This window comes from Capricornis sumatraensis, chromosome 17, assembly GCF_032405125.1.
Source record: "Capricornis sumatraensis isolate serow.1 chromosome 17, serow.2, whole genome shotgun sequence".
Lineage (NCBI taxonomy): Eukaryota > Metazoa > Chordata > Mammalia > Artiodactyla > Bovidae > Capricornis > Capricornis sumatraensis.
Window position 1 is genome coordinate 24,143,813 of NC_091085.1, and position 26,537 is coordinate 24,170,349.

The following is a 26,537-nucleotide window of genomic DNA, read 5'->3' on the forward strand; positions in this document are numbered from 1 at the left end:
CCTGAATAAACTCCAGCAGGCTGATAGCTGAGTGTAGATCTGATGCAGCCAATATTTGATAGCGTTTCTCTGCTATAATCAGCTGAATACAACTTAAGGCAGATGACTTTTCCGCTGGTTTTGCTCAGTCCCTAACAGTCTGTAACTGGGCTCCTGGAGCACAAAACATACACTGAGAAAGAATGAAACTTTCAGTTCCTCCAACTCCCCTGTCTTGCTCATGACGATTCAGTGCAGCGAAGAAGGACAGTAGAGTGTAGATTTGGTTTGAGTCCTAATGCTGCAGTTTATCCTGCAGAGGGGAACGGCAACCAGGTCCAGGATTCTTGCCTGGAGAATCCCAGGGACAGAGGAGCCTGGAGGGCTACAGTCCACAGGGTCGCAAAGAGTCAAACACGACTGAGCAACTAAACAGCAACAGCGGCTGCAGTTTATTAGCTCTTTGGATAATTTACTTTACTTTAAGCAGATTCAGCTTCCTCCTCCATAAAATGGGAATAGTAATTTCCACCTCATAGAGCTGTTTTGAATTAATAATATATATAATATGCTTGATAGCTTTCAGTAACCAGTAGATATTGTTTCTTAATTAAATTCATGTTTATTAATTAAACACTGACTCTTAATTCATTAACAACTTTGCAAAGAAGATTCAGAAACTCTGAAGAAACATTCTGACTCCCCATAGAATCATGGGTGGGGAAGATCCTCCGGAGAAGGAAATGGCAACCCACTCCAGTATTCTTGCCTGGGAAATGTCATGGGCAGAGGAGCCTGGCCGGTTATAGTCCATGGGGTTGCAAAAGAGTCAGATACAACTTAGTCACTGAACAACAACAACAGAAGCGCTGGATAGATCTTATTTAAACGCATTGCCTAGAAGAATGGAATTCTGTGGTCCCTGAGTGACTCGCATTCTTTGAGCACTATTTCATCAAGGGGAATGAAACAGCTTGCATTGGTGCCAAAAGGAAAGCCCCAGGATCTAAAAAAAGGGTGGATATATGGGTATGTATAACCGATTACCTTTGCTGTACACCCAAAACTAACACAATATTGTAAATCAACTATACTCCATAAAAACAATTTTTAATAAAAAAAATTAATTAGAATCAATAGATGTGGAAACAAGTTAAGCAAAGGTTTGTCATTACTGGCCCGCAAATTGAGAACTTCCATGATTATCTTATTCATAATCATCTCAGCTTTGTGTTGCAGTTGACATCATCTTTTGTCAGGGCTTTGAAGGACGCTTTATAGAAGGTGCATTTCTCTTTGGTGAATAAGGAAAGAGAGGTGTTTTGGTCAACTGTCAGCTGTACTTCTAGGTTGTCAGGATTGTTAGGAGACAGATTATCATTCTATTGTTCCTTTCTGTGTACTTTCTCATGCAGTCTTTGTTAAAGCATGGGAAGGGACAGCGCCCTGCTGTGAGTCTTACAGACTGGACGAACCGAGATAGACTTTGCTTAGAGATGTTTATTAAACTGTTGGTGCATTTCCCTAAACTCCAGATTTTCTCCCTATTCCTTAATTTATTTAGTCTAGTGACTTCTATTTTTCTTTCCATATGAGAGGAAAAAAACTGTTTTGCAATCCCAGTTATAAGAATATAGGCATGATCACCCTATGTATCATTTCAGCACTGTTTTTGTTGCCCTTAGTTCTCCCTTTGATTTCTTTTTTAATTTGCAGTTACTTACTTTTAGCATTAGAAAGTTTAAAGTAGAAATCAGAGTGATAACATAATATCTAAAAACAAGATATAATAGTGGTATTAATAGGATGAATGGTAGCTTACAATTAAGGAGGGCCAGGACTTAACGGTTTAAGCTTCATGGGCATTATTTATTTCCTCTCTCTTTCATACACACACACACACACACACACACACACACACAGACTCGATCACTCACAGACTCCATACCTATAAAATAAAATTTGATTGGGAAAAGGATTAAAGTCTTGGAGAGCTAAGGCTTGCCTAAGATCAAACAGCCAGAAAACAGTGGATCCCAGAGAGTGGCCTTTCAATGACCTTTTCTGTTGCAACTCCAGGGAACCTCTGAAGCACTATGGAAGAGACTTTGTCTTATTCATCTCAATACCCAGCTCCTAGCTCAGAACAGAACGAACAAGAGGGTGATGTCGCTAACACTTTATTTTAGGAAGATAAATCTGGCAAGGATGAGTGGGATGAAAAGAACAGGGGAAGACTGGTGGCATGGGGAGCAGTTCTGATGTTATTACAACAATCCAGAAAGAGAGTTAATGAGATCATGAATTGAGGGGGCAGCATAGCGAGAAGGAAAGAGGCAATGAAGGTGGAAAAGTTTAGAAAGAATGCGTTCATGGACTTGATGGCCGTGAGCAGGCAGTGAGCAGTGCCAGCCTTTAGATAAATATCCATTCATGTAGGAAATATTTCTGGAGCATCATCTGTGTGCCAAAATCCAGTCTAGTTGCTGGGGATCTAACAGTGAATTAGGCAAATGGAAAGTTTGTGCTCTCAGAGAGCTTACAGTCTCATTTTAGATGTACCAGTCAGAGTTCTCCAGATGGCCACTATAGCCCACTACATAGTCTCAAGGAATTGGCTTTTCTGATTATAGGGCTGGTAAGCCTGAAATCTGAAGTCCAGGTCTACTGGCTGGAAACGCTGAGCAGGGGCTGATGCTGCCATCTTGAGGCAGTTTTTCCCTCCTCGGGGAAACCAATTTTGTTTGGTCTTAAGGCTGAACCTGGTGGGCTGCCGTCTATGGGATCCCACAGAGTCGGACACGACTGAGGCAACTTAGCAGCAGCAGCAGCAGCAAGGCTCTTCAACTGATTGCTCAGGCCCACCTGGATTATTTAGAATAATCTCCTTTACAGTAAATCAACCCTCTACATACAAACGAGTTCTGTTCCAAGAGCCCGTTTGTTAAGTCCAATTTGTTCGTAAGTCCAACGAAGCTAGCCTAGGTACTCAACTAACACAAATGGAGGGCAGTCTGCGATTTCACTCACCCCTGACATGGATGGAATGCACTTCCTCATCTTTGAAAAAGTTCGCAGCTGGAAGGCTCGTATGTAGGGGACTTACTGTATATAAAGTCAGATTGTAGGTATGAATCCCTTCTGCAGAATACCCTCAGTGTTTGACTGAATAACTGATACTATAGCCGAACCAAGCGAACACATAAAACTGACCCTCCCAGAGATGGAAGAATGACCAGGGCAGAGCAAGAAATCACCTAGGGTGGTAAGTACTGGCTCCTGTGCCTGGCAGACTCAGGGAGGAATAGGGGTATCTTCATCTTACAGACGAGGCAGATGAGACTTGGGGACTTAAAACAGGTAACTGGCCCTGCTGCCTTTCTGTCTGCAGCATATGTGCAGGAAACACCACAGAGCCTGCCCTCCCAGGGACAGTCAGAGAGACCAGAATATTTGCCATTTTACCAGGAACACCACCAGTGAGTGAGCACATTTAGATTAGGAACTTGTTTTCTGAATGTAGAGCCTGCACGTAGGGAGGTTGATCATTGCTTTGGGGTGAGGGGTTACAGAAAGTGTTAAGCGTGTTAGTCACCCAGTCCTGTCTGACTCTTTGCAACCCCATGTACTGTAGCCTGCCAGGCTCCTCTGTCCATTAAATTCTCCAGGCCAGAACACTGGAGTGGGTAGCCATGCCCTTCTCCACAGGATCTTCCCAAACCAGGGATCAAACCCAGGGGTGGGGGGGACAGGATGCTTTGTCGAGCATCAGCCCCTTCATCCCACTGCTGCACTAAGACAGGCGGTCTTCCTGTGCCCAGGTCGGGGCATCTGTACAAGCCAGTCGTTTGGCCTAGAAGACCCTTCTTCCTCCCCCATCCCCTTCACGTGGACCATGTCTGTGTAAATCTTCAGGTCTGAGCTTCAGCACGTCATCAGGGAAACTTTCTCTGTGCATCCAAACTAGGGCCCATCTCCAGTTACAAGCTCCCCCCCACCCCCTGCTAACACCATGTTCCTCTAATGAGGTATATAGCACTGTCATCATGAAGTAGCTTATTTCTCTTACTAGTGTCTGCCTCTCCTGTTACATTCCCAAAGAAAAGGAACCAAATCACTATCCTGCAGATTTCCCAGCAAGGACACAGTTCTTAGCAGATATTACTTGTCAGATGGATGCATGGATAAAGGAATGAATGAATGTAATGTGTTTTCTTCTAATCAGGGAATCTGTAGGGCATCTAAACAATCACTGAAAACACAGGGCGCATCCAGGAGGCTCCTCTCTGTTTCCTAATCCCCAATGTGATCATTTCCTGTCCACTGCCAGTCCCAACCTTGGCACATGGGTTCTTCATGCCACTTGCAGAAGTGGTACTTCTTCTCTGATTTCAGAGGTCCTTTGTAAGCGTTTGAGCCTAAAGCCTTCCAACACAAACTCTTAGAATCGTTAGAACAGTAGAACACCAGAGTGAGGGAAGCGTGTGGAAGGATTCCAGGAATGGTGCAAGGTTGAGGAGTCAGGCATGGGTGGCGTGTGCTAAGGATGCCCGCATACTTAACATGGACGGTTCTCTCTCCTCTTGCTCCAGACAGGAGATTCTGCCTATTTCTGCCTGTGGTCTGGAGTCTCGTGAGACTTCCATGAGAAGACAAGCTTCTGACTCAAGCAGCCCCTGATATCTCTGAGTGGGCTCCTGTGAGCCAAGTTGAGAGGAAGTTAGGAGCCTCTACCCCCGTACCTATGAAAAGCCACCCCCTTATCCTGCCACACAGAGGAAGGCTCCTGAGGGTGGGCACTTGAGGCTGAACAGTAAAGCTTACAGTACCGCTCACCTGGTTTCTGACCTAACAACCACCAGCCATAACAGCTTAAAATCTCACCTGTGCTGTGAATTGCTTCCAAGAGCTCTTCTGCCCTTTGTGAGTCGCCCGAATATCAATAGAAATGAGGCTCTGTTTTGTGGTTTTCTCCTGAGGGCGGGACAAGACATTCGGGATTGATTTAAAAGTGGCCACTGTCAAGTTAGCCCAGAAGGGTCTGTGCAAGTTTCTCCCATTTGCCTTCTTTCCATTCAAGGGTCTTTCTATCCAGAAACGTCTCTCTGTTTCTATGTTCTCTGTCTTTTCTGAAACTTGGAAGTCTTGGCTGCAGTTTGTAGACGACCCTCCCGGGAGCCAGACAGATGCTGACTGTATGACCACAGGATGTAACAGAAAGCTTTATCGGCCCGGGTGTTCGGAGATGGAGGTCCCAGAGTCTTGGCTCTGCCGCTGAGCGGTGCATGACTTTGGACAAGTCTCCGGGCTGGAGTGGACGCGGTGCTCTCCGCAGTTACCGCCACGCTAAGATGTATGGTTCTCATTGCAGGCATCTTTTCCACAAGTCCTGTGTTGACCCCTGGCTTCTAGACCATCGCACCTGTCCCATGTGCAAGATGAACATTCTTAAAGCCCTAGGGATCCCGGTAAGCACAGTACAGCCTACAGCCTCGTCGTGTCTGTCTCTCCACATTTCCCACTCAGCAGGGAGAAAACAGCACCCTGGGTTGTCTGTGTCCCCTCGACCCCAGAGCAGTGGCGTCACGTGATGAGGCCCTGGGAGCCCTTTCCCACATCTGGACACGTGTCTCCTCTCCCTCTGTCGCCATCTGAGAACATCGTGACCCTCCCACCGTGTTTGTTGTTTTGTCTGTGAGTCGAGATGTTGCCTGAGCATCTCACAGCCTCCTCCTCTGGGCTGCAGTGGGTGACAGCAGGTCAGCCACCAGCAGAGGCCAGGGCTACACTGATGATACTCTTCTTGTCATTTACCTGCACCGTCGTCAGGCAGACCCAGCCGCCACGCTTTCCCCACCATCGCCCAGCTTCCGGAGGAGACATGCTCTTCCGGACAAGGGGCAGAGAGGTCAGCCTCTGGGCATCTGGCTTGGTGGCCTGTGCTAAACTCACATCTCTGCGAGAGCTTGAGAGAGCAGGAAACCAGAGCCAGAAGCCCTAAATTCCTGCACTCCCATCAAGCTGGCGCCCTCGGTTACAGGTTTTAGCAAACTTAGTCTCTCACCCAGTCTCTCACACGCAACATCGCCCAGCAGGCTGGCTTGATGCTCCAGGGAAGGACTTTCCCGGGATCGTATCGAGTGAAGGCCATGGGCTGGTGGTTGGTGAGACACCAGCTGCTGTCATGAGGGTGGGAAGCAAGCCAGGCCTCCAGACCCAAGGGCTGCGGAGACATGTGAGAACAGCGTAGGTGCCGTCTAAGAGAAGCTGGACCGGCAGGATACAGACACCCTCTTCCCCCTCACCCCCTCCGCTTTGCTGCAGCCTCCCTCGTCACTCCGCACGACTCATGGCAGAGAAGAAATAGAATTTTTAAAGTCCCAAGATGTCACTGAAGAAGAAAGGATCAGCTCAGATATCAAAGGCTTTATTTAATGCCAAAAGGCTAATTATCCCAGGAAGATCAGAGTGACTGTTGCACAGGGCACACCTGAATTATCATGAGGTCACGGACTGGCTGAATTTTCTGCCCTGTACCAGCTGCCTCTGCCAGCTGTGTGCTGATTATTTTTTCTTACAGTCAGGACACCAAACACAAATCAACTTGTGTGACTGTAGCTTTGAGCTAGATTTTAAAAGGCAATGCATTAAATTTTCAGAGCAGTATTGTCAATGCATAATAAATTCAAGGTGAAAATCAATGACAGTGAACATGAACTCTGAGCAAAAAACCCAGCATCTCTATCAGATACTAATGACTTAGAAAATTTAACTCACTGTTTGCATGTTTCACATATCTGGCTCTAACTGGTTTTTACCAGGGAGGAGGGAAATGTATGTATGTGTGTACTTACATGTGTGTATATGTGTCTTTGGGTTCTAAAATCTTTAACATGTTCACAGTTAAAGGTAGACAGTCACATCGTTTAACCTACTTCTTGTTGCTTAAGGATATCTCCAAAGCTCCCAGGTTTCAACCCCAGGGCTTCTTGGTCAGGACAATGAAACCAAACCACCACCAGTGTTTACAGTTTATACTAAATAGCATTCCACTCCAGACTTTTTCTGGGAAAGTATAACTTCTGCAGACCTTGTAAATATCTGAGAATCATAAATGGCCTCAAGAATACAGCTAATCATTGTTTTTTAAAAGGGAATTATTAGGTGGCCTTCGGGCTTCTTTCCAGAAACGAATAACATTTTAACTTTTAGTAGTCGGGCATCCTGGCCATAGATTGTTTCTTGTCCAGCCTGGATAGGATTTTACTCAGCACGCTTGCGAAAAAGTAAAAGTCAGTAGCATCTTTGGATTTTGTCAAGGATTCTTAAAGGCTAGTCAAACAGGAACATGACACCACCCAAGCTGGCCCCAGAGAACAGAACGTCCTCTATGAAGAAGAAGGCAGGCATGCAGGCTGCCTCTCATGAAGCACTGAGGCATATGGCTGCCCCCATGCCTCCCTGGTGCTTTGTCCTGGAGGATGGTACTGAAGTCTGGATCAGGGAGCAATTTGGGATACTGTTCTCCAAACCTTTAAGCATGGTAGCACCATGCTTACATTATACCAAAGAGAGGATGTTTTCAGTCCATTCTTAGAACTCACTGTGTAAATGGACAGGCTCACAGCCTTCTCAATTAGGAAAAACTTCCTATAGCTAACTGAAACCCTTTTCATGCAGCTCAAAGAAGTTGTTTTATAATTTTTTTTAAACTCCTTTTGCTCCATTTCTTCCCCATCAAAGAAAATTGAAAAGAGCCTGTCAGCCTCTCTGATAATTGGTGCCTGTTTGTCCTTCATCTCTGGATCCCTTACACGTGCTTAGAGCTCAGTAAGTGTTTGTGGCTTTGTAGGCCTTCAGAGTGGGAAGGCTGCCAGTCACAGAGGGGTGTTTATGAAATTCACCCTGATTCTCCTTTGAGGAATGTCCATTTACCAAAGACTTGGCTATAATCCTGATCCACTAGACTGTCCAAATACAGGGCCTTGTGTTTGATTTTGGTCTGTCTTCTATTGTTTTTAACTGAGTAATCTTGTGCCTGCTTGTGTGCTAAGGCAAATAAATATAAGTGGGAAGCTTAGGGCTGGGGACATTTTCATTTTTGTAAAAGGTTTCTCTAAAACGAGCTAAAGAATGAGAGCGAGGCTCATGGATTGTGAAATTCCCATCACAATGGTATCTTTCCCTATTATATTTTGCCACGAGAAATAAAAGACTGAACTGAAAGGGGTGGGTGGGGGAGTCCTTTATTGTCAGAGCATTTTCATGCCTTTATCTACATTCAAGTGCTTCATCCTCCTTTCTCTCCAGTAAGGTTTAGGGGTGTCTTTGCAGAATGACCGAACACATCACTAAGCACTCTTATAAGGCACCACATAACACAGGCCTTTTTTATCCCAGCAAGCACGGTCTCCCGTCACTATTATCCTGGTATGACTAGGATGATTGTTAATGAATAGAAAATCCCATGGAGTTGGTGTATTCACTAGTCCCTAACTATTTAGCAGTTGGTTTATTTGACGAGTTTCCCTGCTAACCTGAATTTGAATACCTATATGCTGTTCACTTACAGATGGCTTTTGACACCTCTTACTAAACATTATGACGGTAATTTCTCTTAGTGGTGTATAAAGTGGTTTTCTTTTCAAAATATTACTCTATTTTGATGAACCATTTTGAGTGGATACAAACCATGAGGTTCTGCAAGGTTGGTCTGTTAAATATTAATACTATAGCTAAGCCAAATTATTCATGCCTGCTCACGCTAACAGTCTCCCTGAGCTAATCCACTGTTTCTCTTTTCCTCTACTCCCTTCTCTTAAAAACATAACACTATTCCTCCTAGCCCACAAAGTAAAAGTGAACATGCTGCATCAAAATTAATAAAAATAATTTCATAAAAAGAAAGAAAGAAAGCAAGCAGGAACGTGATCAACAAGCAAAGTCAACATTTTGAAAAATATATCAGTTGTTATTCCATCTATGGTCACATTCAGACGTTTATGGCTGGAAGACAACCAGCACAGTATCCTTACCGGGAACTCCTCCCTGCTACCCCCACACAACTGGACATGCTCACGAACATCTTTACATAGAATAGGGGAGGGGAAATTCATTTTTTTCTTCTAGTTTTGCCAGCTGGTCCCTATAAATGAGACTTGTAAATGACAGATTAGCAAGAGAAAATCAAGCAGTATATGAGCCATGAGTAGCCACAAGAGCACTTGGTAATGAGTGACTCACAGAGCTGGTTAGAACTTCAGCTTATATAGCATTTTCAAAAAGCAGCAATAGGGACTTCCCTGCGGTCCAGTGATTAAGACTCCACCCTTCCCATGCACGGAGCATGGATTCCATCCCTTGTGAGGGAACTAAGATCCCACATGCCATGCCACACAGCCAAAAAAAAAAAAAAAGAGCAAGAAATTTTTAGAGAAGTGATGAGACAAAAGGAAAGGACTTTGAGTTTCTAGGACAGCAAATTGTGGAAAGTTAAGTATATGGGGGAACCAATGGCAGATAAGGGCATGTCAGTCAGGTTTGTTGTATGTTCCATTTTGGTATCAAAATCATGCAGCAGCTGATGATGAGAATGTCCTCTTCCTAGTAGAAGAGAGAGACACCCTTACAAATTTATGTCCTGCTTTTAGGCAAGAGGTGGGGAGAGCCTTTCTTTTCCTACTTCTCAATTGTGTCTATGTAAAACAATCCTTTTGCCAAAGTAGCATATTTTGGGGTTGCACATTTTGCTACCCTTCAAAGGTATACTTTAGCTTTGCACAAAAATTGAATTTTTTAAGTATTTTCTCAAATCTTCCCTTCATTGATCTAAATCTGGGCAGATACTAATATTCCCAAGTTTTCAGAGCAGTAAACTGAGACTTACATAAAATTTCCCAATTGACATTTATCAAGCACTTAATAATTGTCAGACACTATGCGAGGGCTACGTGTGGGTACTCCCTGGTGGCTCAGAAGATAAAGCATCTGCCTGCCATGCGAGAGACCAGGGTTTGATCCCTGGGTTGGGAAGATCCCCTGGAGAAGGAAATGGCAACCCACTCCAGTTTTCTTGCCTGGAGAATCCCATGGACAGAGGAGCCTGGCCGGCTACAGTCCACGGAGTCGCAAAGAGTCGGACACGACTGAGCGAGTTCACTTCACTTCACTTCATGTGAGGGCTTAGAATTCAAGATCATTGTAGTTGATTCACTTTAAGAAGCTTATGTCTCACTTGTATGTGGAATCCGCATGGAATAAAAACAGAAAACCGACTGGTGATTACCAGAGGTCGGGGCGAGGGCGGGTGGTGAAATTGGGTGAGGGTGTCAGGAGGTACAAACCTCCAGTTATAAAATAATACCTGGGGATATAATGTTCAGCGTGGTGACCGTAGTTCACAACACTGTGTTGTATTTTTTAAAGTTGCTAAGAAAGTAGATCCTAAAAGTTCTCATCAGAAGAATAAAAAATTTGTAACCGTGTGAGGTAGTGGATATTAACTAAACTTATTGTGGTGATCATTTTGCAATATGGACATGTATCAAATTGTTGTACAACTTTAATACAATGTTCCATGCCAATTATATCTCCATAAAATTGGAATTAAAAAATAAAAAAGCTTGTAGACTAGTAGAGTGAGACAAACACAGTAACAAATGAGTTCAAGAGAGTTGGAGAAGTGTGAAAACTTACAGTAGCAAAGGTGACTACTTGGGAGGGAGCACCACTCAGTAAAGAGGCATTTTGGCCTGGGATTTGAGGGGTGAGTAGAAGTTCACCAGGGTAAGCTTGACCCTTGGCATGGGCGAGGGGAAGGGGATGGTTGGGACAAACGTCATCCTGAGGAGAGGAACAGCACGTGCTAAGGCACTGAAATAGGAGATATTCCAAAGGCTGAAGGTAAGGCCAGAAAAGTAGGCTGGGGCCAGACTGTACACTGCCCGTTTGCTCTAGTAAGGAGCTTATCATTCATTCTTTAGGGGATTAAAAAAAAAAATCATACCTATGGTTTTTTTTAAGGACTCTGGTGAGAAAGTGGAGAATGGAGCATACTGGGGAAGAAACTGCAGGGAGATGGGGAGACTGGTAATGGGGTGAAAAGTGTTCAGAACATACCTGCTCCTGTCGAGTCATCTCAGTAGGTCAATTCTGTGAGTTGACTTTTGACCGCTCGAATTTCAATGAATTGACTCACTGCCATTGGAAATGGAGAAAACAGAAAGAAAAGAGAACCCAGGGGCGAGGGAATGAGCTGAATTTGAGGGTTTTGTGGGATGATGGAGATTTCCAGCCAAGTGCTGGAAACGCAGGTATGGAGCTCAGGAGACGTGGTTTCAGAATGGAAACCCAGCACAGGAGTCTAGCAGGTTGAATTCCTTGCTTTGTGCTCCCAGTGAGTCCATGAGTTGTAGATTTTCGCTTTGAACTTTACACCCAATCTGGTCTTTGTGATGTTAATTCAATCAGTGTCAACGCAGGGTTCTCCTTACCTAAGCCTTTAAGGATTCAAAGCCGAGTCATTGTCATCACTCAAGGCAATGTTGCTGTTCAGACTGACGCAAAAGAAAAAAAAAAAAAAGATAAATAGTTATTCCTACTACTTCTCAAGATCATATCTCTCCACCCCCCCAGCTTTTAAAAATAATTTCTATGAGTTTGGGCAGGGGCAGAACAATTGAAAATAATTTTTCAAAAGCTGCTCGTGGAGGAGATAGTCATATATTCAATACCACTTCAGCCAGCAGAACTAAAACCAGAGTAAGACTGTAAGATAGCCCAATAAGAAAATAGTTAGCACAGGCTGTTTTATCAAATAGGGAGCCCCCCATTTCTATCTGTTGCAAGTGCAGCTGTGAAGGACTAGGGGCGCAAGAGTCCTGGAGTGAGCAGGTAATTACACTGGGTGGTTTCACCCTTGTCTTATAATTTTAAGATTTTAATATAGAGAATTTGATAAATATGTGATCAATTGTATGTTCTACAAATAGGACTTTTTTCTCCAGCTAGTTTTCTGGCTTATGTTAACAACAAATACTTGTGCTTTTGTGTGTGTGTGTGTTAGTGTATATGTGTGTGTCTCTGATAAATAATTCACAATGAGTCTTATTCTGTCTCTCCTCTCATGCCATTAGTTCATTTGCAAACAACACATGGGTCTTTGGGGCAAATTATCAGGCTGTCATCTACTTCCTATTATGAGAAGTAAACACTATATAAATAAAGGAAGAGCTATGTTATGATAAATAAATGTCATATTATTCCCCTTAACTAATTTTATTCATGTATGGATATTACTACTCCTGGAATTAAAACCTTGTCTCTAGAGCTAAACAGAGAATTTGGAAAGAAAATTTTGGAAGATGTTTTCATGTTAATTACAGGAACTATATTGTGGAATGTCTTTAAATAAAGTGATTCAGGAAGAAACAGTAAAAGACTTAGTTTCCGGCAGGACAAAATATTGAGGCTGTAGACGTCTCATCCCTGACTTGATGATGTCCACTAAGAACAGATCCTTTTCTGCTCCTGTCAGCCCAACGCCGACTGCCTGGACGACTTGCCCACGGACTACGAGGGATCTCTGGGAGGTCCGCCCACCAACCAGATCACAGGCGCAAGTGACACGACCGTAAACGAAAGCTCGGTCACTTTGGACCCTGCTGTCCGGACTGTGGGAGCCCTGCAGGTCGTCCAGGACCCAGATCCCGCCCCTCAGGAGGGAGAGATCATCTTCACCACCAACAGTAAGTTCTGCCGTGCACACACCAAGTACCCTTATTCCCAAAGGCTGCTGCCTCGTGAGAACTGGAAAGAGGCACTTGTCTTCAAGAAGAAAGAAAAACAGTTAAATGAGTAGAATGTTGCCAGGCTAACCCGTCACTTCTGGCAGTCCTTGAGAAGCCCAGCTCACTCCTGAGGCTGCAGGGCAGACAGCAGAGCTGGCGTGGGTCTCACTCACCCACACACAGATGCCACAGCCCTGCACACACCCCGTGGTACTGGAAGCAAGCTGGGCAGTGGGTCTAACCTCTGAGAGTAGAAGGCAAGAGAGAAAAGCAACTGCAGGGGGTGGGTAGTGGGACTGGGATGGGTGCACCACACGTGCGTGCGTGCATGCATGCGTGCATGCGTGTGGTGTGTGTGTGTGTGTACCGAAGCTAGAGCCCTCCTGAGTGTGCACGTCCGTGGCAGTCTGAGCTGGTCTGGACAGCACATAGGAGTGTTATCCTCACTCTGGCTGCAAGACTCCTGCAAATGGCACCCCTTCACATGGGCCTTCTTGCAGTAAAACCTAAACCACTTACGTGGTGACATATTCAGAAATCCTTGGAGCTTCCTCCCCATCTCCTGCGTAGACTCAAACTAAATGCTGTTCTGGTGGACGGTAAGGTATAAAAATATTTAAATAGCTATTCTGGCATATGACTGAAGCTAAAACCCCAAGTGTTTCTTCTACAGTCTAATACAGCAGAGATAGAAGCGTCAGTTCTAAGGAAAACATCATTCAAATTAACTTAGCTTTAAGGTTAAAAGGGTAGGTGGATAGTGCATTTTCAAATGAGGTGTACTTTTTCCCTTGGTAGAAGCAGCCTATTCGCTATAGAAAATTTGGAAATGGAGCAAAGCAGATGAAAGCGTGTTGAAATAGTTCCTCTTAAGTTGACCTCTTTTTTACATATTCAAGGTGTTTATACACTTCAAGAGCTCATTCACACTGAAATTTAAAGATACATTTTTCTGATGAAGAAGCATAACAGCCCTCATTGTTTGTTGAAAGCCTGAAAGGTCATGAAAAAAATGAAAAAATGAATCAATACCCCACTACCCAGAAATGATCACTGTTAACATTTTGGTGTCTTTCCTGATAATCTTTTGATATAGTTGAGACAATAAGCATAGGGGTGAACGCTCATTATTGCAACCACAGAACTTTCACAAGACCTCAACGGAGAGTTCAGTTCAGTCGCTCAGTCGTGTCTGACTCTTTGCAACCCCATGGACTGCATGGACCCCATGGAGAGTAACTAAGAGTTACTGGGTGATGGGACTCCCCTGGTAGTCCAGTGGCTAAGACTCTGCACTCCTAATGCAGGGGCCCCCGGTTCCATCCTTGGTCAGGGAACGAGATCCCACATGCCACAAGTATGAGTTCCCACAGCACAACAAAAGATCCCGTATGCAGCAACTAAAAGATCCTCATGTTTCAACTAAGACAATATGCACACAAATAATTTTTTTTAAAAACAGTTACTAGGTGGTAAATATCTGCCATGCAGGGTGTATTAGTTTGGGGTAGATATGAGTTTTGACTTGACTTTTAGAGGCATGAGGATCTCAATATTGAAGTATTAACCATTACACATTAAGAAGTCCCTAAAGATAGATTATGATCCCTTTGTTTTGAAGGTCTAAAATGGTACAGAAGCAGTTTTGAATTTTTGTAACTATACTAAATAAAAACAAATTGGTGGGGTTGATTTTAATAAAATATTTTATTTAACCCAATGTAGCCAAACTGTCTCACATACTTTATTTTATACTAACTCTTTAAAACCTGGTGTGTATTTTATACTTAGAGCACATCTCAGTTTAGACTAGCTCCATTTCAAGTGGTCAGAAGCTATGTGTGGCCACCGGCTACGTACTGAAGAACACAGATTTAGAATCCTAGTAATTTAGGGATCTAAGAACTGTGGCTTAGACTCTCTGACTGTGGCTCAGATCATGAACTCCTTATAGCCAAATTCAGACTTAAATTGAAGAAAGTAGGGAAAACCACTAGACCATTCAGGTATGACCTAAATCAAATCCCTCATGATTATACAGTAAAAGTGTGAAATAGATTTGAGGGCCTAGATCTGATAGATAGAGTGCCTGATAAACTATGGACGGAGGTTCGTGACATTGTACAGGAAACAGGGATCAAGACCATCCCCATGGAAAAGAAATGCAAAAGAGCAAAGTGGCTGTCTGGGGAGGCCTTACAAGTAGCTGTGAAAAGAAGAGAAGCGAAAAGCAAAGGAGAAAAGGAAAGATATAAGCATCTGAATGCAGAGTTCCAAAGAATAGCAAGAAGAGATAAGAAAGCCTTCCTCAGTGATCAATGCAAAGAAATAGAGGAAAAGAACAGAATGGGAAAGACTAGAGATCTCTTCAAGAAAATTAGAGATACCAAAGGAACATTTCATGCAAAGATGGGCTCGGTAAAGGACAGAAATGGTATGGACCTAACAGAGGCAGAAGATATTAAGAAGAGGTGGCAAGAATACACAGAAGAACTGTACAAAAAAAGATCCTCAAGACCAAGATAATCACGATGGTGTGATCACTCACCTAGGGCCAGACATCCTGGAATGTGAAGTCAAATGGGCCTTAGAAAGCATCACTACGAACAAAGCTAGTGGAGGTGATGGAATTCCAGTGGAGCTGTTTCAAATCCTGAAAGATGATGCTGTGAAAGTGCTGCACTCAATCTGCCAGCAAATTTGGAAAACTCAGCAGTGGCCCCAGGACTGGAAAAGGTCAGTTTTCATTCCAATTCCAAAGAAAGGCAATGCCAAAGAATGCTCAAACTACCGCACAATTGCACTCATCTCACATGCTAGTAAAGTAATGCTCAAAATTCTCCAAGCCAGGCTTCAGCAATACGTGAACCATGAACTTCCTGATGTTCAAGCTAGTTTTAGAAAAGGCCGAGGAACCAGAGATCAAATTGGCAACATCCGCTGGATCATCGAAAAGGCAAGAGTTCCAGAAAAACATCTATTTCTGCTTTATTGACTATGCCAAAGCCTTTGACTGTGTGGATCACAATAAACTGTGGAAAATTCTGAAAGAGATGGGAATATCAGACCACCTGACCTGCCTCTTGAGAAACCTGTATGCAGGTCAGGAAGCAACAGTTAGAACTGGACATGGAACAACAGACTGGTTCCAAATAGGAAAAGGAGTATGTCAAGGCTGTATATTGTCACCCTGCTTATTTAACTTATATGCAGAGTACATGATGAGAAATGCTGGGCTGGAAGAAGCATAAGCTGGAATCAAGATTGCCGGGAGAAATATCAATAACTTCAGATATGCGGATGACACCACCCTCATGGCAGGAAATGAAGAGGAACTAAAAAGCCTCTTGATGAAAGTGAAAGAGGAGAGTGAAAAAGTTGGCTTAAAGTTCAACATTCAGAAAACGAAGATCAGGGCATCTGGTCCCATCACTTCATGGGAAATAGATGGGAAAACAGTGTCAGACTTTATTTTTTGGGGCTCCAAGATCACTGCAGATGGTGACTGCAGCCATGAAATTAAAAGATGCCTACTCCTTGGAAGAAAAGTCATGACCAACCTAGATAGTATATTCAAAAGCAGAGTCATTACTTTGCCAACAAAGGTCCATCTAGTCAAGGCTATGGTTTTTCCTGTGGTCATGTATGGATGTGAGAGTTGGACTGTGAAGAAAGCTGAGTGTCGAAGAATTGATGCATTTGAACTGTGGTGCTGGAGAAGACTCTTGAGAGTCCCTTGGACTGCAAGGAGATCCAATCAGTCCATTCTGAAGATCAGTCCTGGGTGTTCTTTGGAAGGAATGATGCTAAAGCTGAAACTCCAATACTTTGGCCACCTCATGTGAAGAGTTGACTCATTGGAAAATACTCTGATGCTGGGAGGGATTTGGGCAGGAGGAGAAGGGGACGACAGAGGATGAGATTGCTGGATGGCATCACTGACTCGATGGACGTGAGTCTGAGTGAACTCCAGGAGTTGGTGATGGACAGGGAGGCCTGGCGTGCTGCGATTCATGGGATCGCAAAGAGTCAGACATGACTGAGCGACTGAACTGAACTGAAGAACTTCAAAGGTCATTTAATCTTAACCATGATAAACTTCTGGTTTTCACCATATGAAAATTGAACAGAGGAGTAAGTAAGTGACTGACTCAGATCAAACATTAAATTCTCTTTGCCAAGTACAACATTACCCCATAATTTTTCGTTTATTGGACATGCTCAGTTACCATCAAGCACATCACCATTAGTGGTCTAAGTGAAGTATAATATATTGGAAGACCTGATAAAATTTTGCTGGCAGTTCAGAAACACTTAACACATGAGCCTTTTTTGAGCCCATGCTGAGGCTGTGCTGCACTCAGTTAGTTGTGTCCAACTCTGCCACCCCGTGGACTGTAGCCCTCCAGGCTTCTCTGTCCTTGGAATTCTCCAGGCAGGAATACTGAGGTAGGTTACCATTTCCTCTTCCAGGGAATCTTCCCAGCCCAGGAATCAAACCCATGTCTCCTGTCCCTCCTGCATCAGCAGGCAGATTCTTTACCACTATACCAACTGGGAATCCCTTTTGAGTCCATCAAAATAATCAAATTAAAAATGGATTCTATTTCTTGCAGTGAAATGATTGATTGACTTTCAAGAGAAAGTGTGTCGTCTGTCAGATTCCTGATTTTGAAAAGTGGCCACATACTTCATCTCAGTAAAGCCCAGATGTCAAATGAAAGGCAGAGTTTATGAGTGAAAACACAACCAAAAATGAAGTAGGAAATTAAAGTCTGTATCCAGATAATTCATAATCTCCAACGGTTTTGGCTAAAACGGACTCAGGGTATTTATTTAGGTTCATACCAAGCATTCAGTAGCTATTCAGTGAATGACTCGAAGTGAAAAATGTTTGATCTAAGCTTGAACAGGGAGCTTATGTTCACAACAGAGGGAAAAATGCCAGGTAATTTCAAAGGAAGGTTTTGGTAAAGATGCAGAGACGAAGACCACATCTGTAGTCTGAAGAACAATGCCATATGTCAATGTAGCTAAAAACATCAGCCTCTTAGTGCAGAAACTGAATTGTTCTCACAAAAAACTTTTCCTAGGCCATTTCTTTTTTTAATTGAAGTATAACTGATTTATAATGTTATAATACTTTAGGTGTACAGCCAAGTCATTTAGTTTTATCGCTATATATATATATTCTTTTTCAGATTCTTTTCCATTATAGAGTATTACAAGATATTAAATATAGTTCCCAGTGCTATATATTAGTTTCTTGTTGTTTATCTGTTTTATACATACTAATGTGTGATCTGTTGGGCTTCATAGGCAGTGCAGTGGTAAAGAATCTTTCTGCTAATTCAAGAGACGCGGGTTCGATCTCTGGGTTGGGTAGGTCCCCTGGAGAAGGAAATGGCAATCTTCTCCAGTATTCTTGCCTGGAGAATTCCCTGATGGGCTACAGTCCATGGGGTTGTAAAGAGTCTCACACACACACACACAATGTGTATCTGTTAATCCCAGTTTATCCTCATTTTCCCCTTTGGTAACTATAAGTTTGTATTCTATATCTTTGACTCTATTTCTCTTTTGTAAATAAGTTCATTGTCATTTGTTTATTTTTGTGTGTGTCATTTTTTAGATCACACATACAGGTGATATCATATGATATTTTAGACCATTTCTGATTAGTTTTACAGAATATTCCAAACATAATTTTTCTGATTAGATTTTTTAATTGGAGAACAATTGCTTTACAATGATGTGTTGGTTTCTGGTGTACAACAGTGTGGATCAGCTATAAGTATACATATATCCCCTCCCTTGTGAGCCTGATTAGATGTTAATGATTTATACCACTAACTAAATGGCTGTAGATTCCTTAAGGGAAAATTCTCTCCTCTATACAGATTGCACATTGCATAGTGCCCTAAGTTGCATAATCAATAAAGGACCAAACACAGATGCATGAATAAATGAGCAGAAAGATTCAAGCTCTCATCCATCTTATCGTAACCAACTCCCTAACGCTATCAAAAACACACAGACGGTGAAAGGAGGGGATGTGGGCATGTGCTATTGCTACAGACCACAAGTAACCCACTGGAGCTTGGACCTGACCTTTTTTCTCTCTTATCCTTTCCTACCTCACATCGCCAACGATCCAGAAACTTACTAGAAAATTACAGAAAATGAAGAAGTAACAGTAGCTAACAAATACCTAACACCAACTCTGCACCAGGCATCCTTTTACGTTATCTACGTGTATTCGCTTACAACAACTCTATGAGGTAACTATTATTTTTAACCTCATTTTACTGATGCAGAAATAGCAGCACCGAGAGATTAAAGTAACTGGCCTGAGGTCATAAGCTAGGGACAGGTGCAGCTGGAGTTCTCAGGGCCAGCTGACTCTTGAGGAGCATGCCTAGCTATGTTCGCAGGATGAGAAAGGGAAGAAAATGAACATGGTGCTCACTTCATTTTTTTTTTTACTCTCTTCCTCCATTTTTCTAAATCTCTGAAAGTTCAAAAATGTGTTTAGTTTCAACTTGCCTTCTCATCCCTACCTCTATTCTTCCTTTCCTGACAAACAATGTTGGTGTAGAGTCGATCAAACATACGTAGAAGTCATTTCCGCCCTCGGGGGAACAGCGTAGAACAGATTGCCTTTAGAGTGAAAATGGGAAAATGTGGCAGTAAAGGATCACCTTCAGTTCCCAGGAAAAGAAAAAGAAGAAAAACATTTACAGAGGAAAGGAAATCCAGCCTGGTTGCCCGTCTGACATTTGAGAGAAGGACATTCTCGTGTGCATCTTGTTAATGTTTCTGACATTTCAGCTTTTATCACCTCACACAGCAGCACCAAATCACAGTTTCTCTTCCACTTTGGTGCAGCGAGTCATTTGTATGCATGCACAAATGTCACTCACCAATCTTTTTTTTTTTAATTAATTGATTGATTCACTTTTATTTTTGGCTGTGCCGGGTCTTCGTTGCTATGCACGGGCTTCTCTTTGTGGTGGCTTCTCTTGTCAGGGAGCATGGGCTTTAGGGCACGCAGGCTTCAGTAGTTGCAGTTCCCTGGCTCTAGAGCACAGGCTCAGTACTTGTGGCACATGAGCTTAGTTGCTCCGTGGCGTGTGGAATCTTCCTGAACTAGGGATCGAACTGATGTCCCCTTCATTAGCAGGCAGGTTCTTAACCACTGGACCGCCAGAAAAGTCCCCACTCACCAATCTTTATCTGCTTTCCTGTTTGCACCGTACTCTGCCTTCTGACTCTCCAAGCCCAGCCTGTAGCTTCTTGGATTGGCTTCAGCAGGAGAAAAAGTTCCATAGGACCAAAGGAGAACAGCTAAACAAATGACCTGGTGTGTTTAGAGACTCCAGACAGGAGCTAGAGAAAGACACACAGAAAAGAGGACTCTATCACTCCTCCAAAACATCCTACATCACTCCACACTTCTCAAGAGGGTCTGAGACCTTCCCTTTGTTTTTCAACGAAGTTGCTGACATCGTCATCCATTTCTTGTATTGAATCATTACAGGCGTCTTCTAGCTGCCTCCAGATCATTACCCACTTGCCACTCCTTCCAACTCAAGCTAGAAGGAATCAGCAGTCACCCCTGGGGTGGCAGGTGGAGGGTGGAGGGGTGGAGGGAGCTGGGAGCTAGAAAGGGAGGAGATGGACAGCATCCATTTCTCCCAGATTCGCCCCTGCATGTTCTGACGAGCACATGACGTGATGGGTTTGGTCAGACAGAAGGAAGCAGTCCACATGAATCCTTATATAGGCTAACAGGTTCAGACTCGACCAGCTGACCTGAAACGTGGTGTGGGTTTCCTTTGGGAAACTTCCTGCTCTATGGAGCTGGTATAATAGACCCTGCCCAGGGAGGAAAGTTCCAGCAGGAATTTTCTGCTCACCTATAGGTAACCGACAGTTACAAGAGTCCCTCTATGTCCCAAACATGGACAAAAGGATTTTTTTTTTTTAATCTGTGGGCCTTTCCCCTTATAAGACCCATCACTGGACAGATGGGCCTCCACTGCTCACCCACAAGGCCTCCTGCAACGCCTGCACATCTGCCCTCTGTCTGCTTAATCTCTAACTGTCCCAGCTGAGCCCAGTCCTCTCACCCCACACGTGGTCACCTCTGGGACCTCACACATCATCTGTCCTGACAGCCCTCTCCAGCACAGCGCTGTTCCCAGCCTCTGACCCCACACAGGCCATCAGCCTCCTCCCTCCAGACTCCAGGCAGGCAGGAGACCTGCGTCCACAGTCTGTTTTCTTTCATTTTTTAACCTTTTGGCTGTGCCACAAGGCATGTGGGATCTTAGATCCCTGATCAGGGATTGAACCCAAGTCCCCTACAGTAAGCTCAGGGTCTTAACCACTGGACCACCAGGGAAGTCCCTGAAGAAGAGAAGCTTTAGCTTCTCTAAGGCCTGAGTTTGTTCTCCCTGAGTCCCACCTACAGGAAGCAGAGTGCAGAATCTCCTTGTGTTAGAGGGGGTGGAGTTTCTCTTACAGGAACCCCTCAGTGGGCGTGGTCCTGGGCAGTAGCCCCTCCCCACCCCTTCTAGGGGAGTGGGATTCAGCGAGTCAATGCTCTCTCCTTGGACAAGCTCTTTTCCAATTTACTCGTGTTTCTCTCCCTCTCTCCCCTTGTTACTGTCGTTCACTGGGTGATGAGGTCCCCAGTCATCGAACAGGTGCCCTTCACATCTACTCCATCCAGCAGCGGTATGGGGGGTCCAGGAGCTGGGGGAGGTGGGAAAGGCTGTCTCAGAGCTCTTTGTTGCCAGTAGCTCTTCAGTAGGAACTGAGGCAGGAGGAGTCCCTAAATGTCTCCATGGGCTTCACCAGAGGGCACCTTTCTAGCTGATATGGGGGACCCGGGTTTGATCCCTGGATCCGAAAGATTTCCTGGAGGAGGGCATGGCAACCCAGTCCAGTATTCTTGCCTGGAGAATCCCACGGACAGAGGAGCCTGGTGGGCTACAGTCCATGGGGTTGCAAAAAGTCGGACACGGCTGAGCAGCTAACACACACACACGCATATGCACACACACACACACAGGAACTGAACTACAGTTTCTTTGCAGAGAAATAAAAGATTAGTCAACCTTTTCAGGAAAAAAAAAACACACACACACACTCTTCAAAATATACCCATGATACAAAAAGTAATTGTTACAGCAAAGCTGAAACTGCAGCCCAGCAAAAAGTCATTTTCAGCAAATGTATTTAACAGCTATCACTGTAAGCACGGAGGGCTCCGCAGGAACACAGATGACACACTAATTATGGAAAGAACTCCAAAGAGTTCATTCAGAGGCTTGTGCTTCGTAATTTCTGGAAGGATCTGCTTTCTCTTCTTTGAGGAACTCAATAGGAACCTCTCTAGGGAGTCTTCATTCCTTAAAGCACATTCTCTTAAAATGAGGCCAGAAAAGACGTTCGTTCTTAAATTTTTTTAAGTTTTATGTTTATTATTTTGGGAGCCATAGAGGAAGCATCAAAATATCTACATTCAAAAGTTATAAATGCCTCTAGACTTGCTCCAACCACAAGCTGAATACAAACACAAAAGAGAGAGACTTTTTTCTTTTTAGGCCACACTAAGATCTTAGTTCCCCATGTGCATGCTAGGTCATTTCAGTCATGTCCAACTCTTTGTGACCCTATGGAATATAGACTGCCAGGCTCCTCTGTCCAAAAGATTTTCCAGGCAAGAATACTGGAGTGGGTTGCCATGCCCTCCTTCAGGGGATCTTCCCAACCCAGGGATCAAACCCACATCTCCTGCTTTGGTAGGCAGTTCTTTACCACTAGTACCACCTTAGTTCCCCAACCAAGGATCAGACCCATGCGCCCTTGCTGTGAACGTGCCATCTTAACCACCAGACCACCAGGGAGAACACTACTCCACGCTCTGTAATGGCCTGTATGAGAAAAGAATCTAAAAAAGAGTAGATATTTGTATAACCAATTCACTTTGCTATACACCTGAAATTAACACAACATTGATAATCAACTATCCTCCAATAAAAATTTAAAGAGAGAGAGAATTCATGACTTTTCCAGAGAACTCAATTTTGAACCTCTGGGTCAAGGCAACTGAGAGCAAAAGGAAGGCTTGGCATGAACATCCCATTTCTGTTCCAAATGGGCAAATACATTTTGCTACATTTTCAAAGCTGCAATCTCCAGGTTTTAATGTGACTGCAAAATGTACCGGTGCATCCAGAAATAAACACCTCTAGAGAAAGCATTCCAGTGTTGATTAGAAAGGACAAGAGTGAATAGCCTCCTCTGCTTTTTTGACTTGCATCAAGGCCTGAACTGTCAAAGTAGCTCCCCTTGACTGTGGATAAATATGCCGGCTGGAATGAGCAACGAGAATGATGTCCCTTGGTACCCATAAGATCCCCATTAGCCCTGGAAAGATGACTGCTTTGATTTGTGAGCCTCTTCCATTGTGGCAGACAACAGAAGCAGCCAACCGGGTAAGATTTTAGACCTCGCTATTCTCTGCCCTTCAGGAAATATTTCAGCCATGGTGAATTACTTCTATACAAAATGAAACATTTGCAGACAGTGATACTGCTCTCCCCACTCATCTCGATAGCTCAGATTGTGCCAGGTCTGTGGAATCTCATCCCCACCTTGTTTCTGCACCCTCCAGCTCACCAGCTCAATCAAGGCTTCCAGAGAGGAGCAACTGTTCTGAAGAGCAGAGATCTTTGTGATACGCACATGCTTTCATCAAGTTTCCCAAATGACAACCAGACAATCCACAAGCCACTAGATTTTTTTTGTTTTTATGATAACATTCCTCCTCGATCAAAAGCATTTGCCAACCTAAGAAAGCCCACTCTGGGCCAGACTCCCAGGACTTTTCTGTCCTGTGTCTGGTGCCTTGGCCATGAGTGTGTGGAGGATCTGGAGATGTACAAGCTGCCTGTGAGAGAGTTCATCAGTTTAGACCACAGATACATTGCTGCTGGGAGCATTCAGCCGAAGCATGATAAACGCCATTGACTTGGGAGACACTGCCCTCTTAAAATGAAATGGCCCAGCAAGCAGGCGAAATCCTTCCATTGTTTGGAGAGTGTCTTAGATATTCTGAGTTATTGATAGCACCATATCCAGGCTTCCCTGGTGGTGCAGACAGTAAAGAATCTGCCTGCAATGCAGGAGACCCAGGTTCGATCCCTGGGTCAGGAAGATCCCCTGGAGGAGGGCATGGCAAACCCACTCCAGTACTCTTGCCTGGAGAATTCCATGGACAGAGGAGCCTCATGGGCTATAGTCCATCGGGTCGCACAGAGTTGGACGTGACAAGCGACTAAGCAGCACCATCTCCAGTTTGATTAATTTTTGCCAGTGCTGTCTCGCTTTCGGTAAGCACTCCAAAAGTGAGCTAGGAAAAGGCTGTTCAGCAGACCTGCATTCTACCAGATATTGACACACTGAGCATGGATTGCAGCAAGGACATGGCATCCAATGGCAAGAAACAATTGGCAGGTCAAGCCCCTTTTCAGTGGTGAAACAGCATCAAGTGTAAATAAGATAACGTTTATCTTTGCTTTTCAATTCTAAAGCACGTGGCAGAAAGGGAGAAGTTCCACCATTCAGAGATTAAGAAGGCAAGGAAGACCTGAAAATGTCCTTTGGCTGACATAAGAACTGGCTCTCAAAATTCAGAGTCAGGGTTCCACAACTCAAAATATTTTGGAAATGAAATTCAGTGGTTCAGGACAAAAAAAAAAAAAAAAGTGTAACTATCAGAACATCACTGGAGCTACTTGAAGTCAGATGTTATAATGGAAACACCACTAGTCAGAAACAAAAAAGTGGGGCCTTAGGTGTGATTTGGCCTCCAGTTAGCTGTGTGACCTTGTGTGAGTCACCTACCCTTTCTGTGCTTTCATTTCCTCCACTGTCAAATGGGGCACTTTTACCAGCAGTTGATTCCTAAGACCAGTTCCATAATTCTATGATTAACGTTAGACTCCCTCTCTTGGTATCCCTCCAAGTTTTGCGAGGAGAGCCTCAATCAACACTTTGCATCATCACTTACAAGCCCTTCCTGATACCTCTCTCCTTCCAGTCCCACTAAGTCATCCTAGCAAGGAGCTGTGTGCTCGGCACTCTCCCCACTGCAGCATCGTCTGAAACTTTAGAGGGTCGCTATGAGATGGCAATTCTGCCCAGTCTTTTATAGATCACATTTTCTATATATCTTCCTGTAAAATGAATGGGAGAGAAGACAGACAAGTCTCAGGGACTGGAAGAGCAACATGACTCTAACCTGGATTCCTCTTAGGATCCCCTGGTGCCATAAACCCTATACTTAGACTGTCACAGCCTTCTGCTCACAAAAGACTCTCAAGCAGCACTTACCTGGGCCACTGAGATGCTGGCTATGCCCAGACTCAGACAGTGTTCATTTTCTTTGTTTTTAAAGACAAGTTATTAACTGTTACCTTTCATTGAGCACAAGCTGTGTGTCCTCTACATAGAATGTCTTATTTGACCATCATAACAATCTTATGAGATCGTCATCCTCATTTTAGAAATTCCAAAATCATATGCCTAGATAAGTTGTTTTCCAAATTGTGGGTCATTAAATCAATCTAGTAAGTCTGGACCAGTATTTTATATATATATATATATATATATATATATATATATGGGACCAGTATTATATATATATATATATGGGCTTCCCTGGTGGCTCAGACAGTAAAGAACCTGCCTGCAATGCAGGAGACTCGGGTTCCATCCCTGGGCCAGGAAAATGCCTGCAGAAGGGAATGGGTGCCCACTCCACTATTCTTACCTCGAAAATTCCATGGACAGAGGAGCCTGGCAGGCTACAGTTCATGGAGTCTCAAAGAGTGGGACATGACTGAGCAATTCTCCAAGCCAGGCTTCAGCAATACGTGAACCATGAACTTCCAGATGTTCAAGCTGGTTTTAGAAAAGACGGAGGAACTAGAGATCAAATTGCCAACATCTGCTGAATCATGGAAAAAGCAAGAAAGTTCCAGAGAAACATCTATTTCTGCTTTATTGACTATGCCAAAGCCTTTGACTGTGTGGATCACAACAAACTGTGGAAAATTCTGAAAGAGTTGGGCATACCAGACCACCTGACCTGCCTCTTGAGAAACCTATATGCAGATCAGGAAGCAACAGTTAGAACTGGACATGGAACAACAGACTGGTTCCAAACAGGAAAAGGAGTACGTCAAGGCTGTATATTGTCACCCTGCTTGTTTAACTTCTATGCAGAGTACATCATGAGAAATGCTGGGCTGGAAGAAGCATAAGCTGGAATCAAGATTGCCGGGAGAAATATCAATAACCTCAGATATGCAGATGGCACGACCCTTATGGCAGAAAGTGAAGAGGAACTAAAAAGCCTCTTGATGAAAGTGAAAGTGCAGAGTGAAAAAGTTGGCTTAAAGCTCAACATTCAAAAAACGAAGATCATGGCATCTGGTCCCATCACTTCGTGGAAAATGGATAGGGAAACTGTGGAAACAGTGTCAGACTTTATTTTTGGGGCTCCAAAATCACTGCAGATGGTGACTACAGCCATGAAATTAAAAGACCCTTACTTGTTGGAAGGAAAGTTATGACCAACCTAGATAGCTTATTGAAAAGCAGAGGCTATGGCTTTTCCAGTGGTCATGTATGGATGTGAGAGTTGGACTGTGAAGAATGCTGAGCGCCAAAGAATTGATGCTTTTGAACTGT

At 43.8% G+C, this 26,537-nt stretch overlaps 1 protein-coding gene across 1 annotated transcript in view; it reads left to right on the forward strand.

Annotated features, from left to right (window-relative positions):
• RNF150 (ring finger protein 150) overlaps positions 1-26,537 on the forward strand; it is a 271,800-nt gene that overhangs the window by 211,773 nt on the left and 33,490 nt on the right. Inside the window, exons 5-6 of the mRNA XM_068990255.1 lie at positions 5,351-5,447; positions 12,515-12,725. Of these exons, the coding sequence (XP_068846356.1) occupies positions 5,351-5,447; positions 12,515-12,725 (308 nt within the window). The remainder of the gene's footprint in view (positions 1-5,350; positions 5,448-12,514; positions 12,726-26,537) is intronic.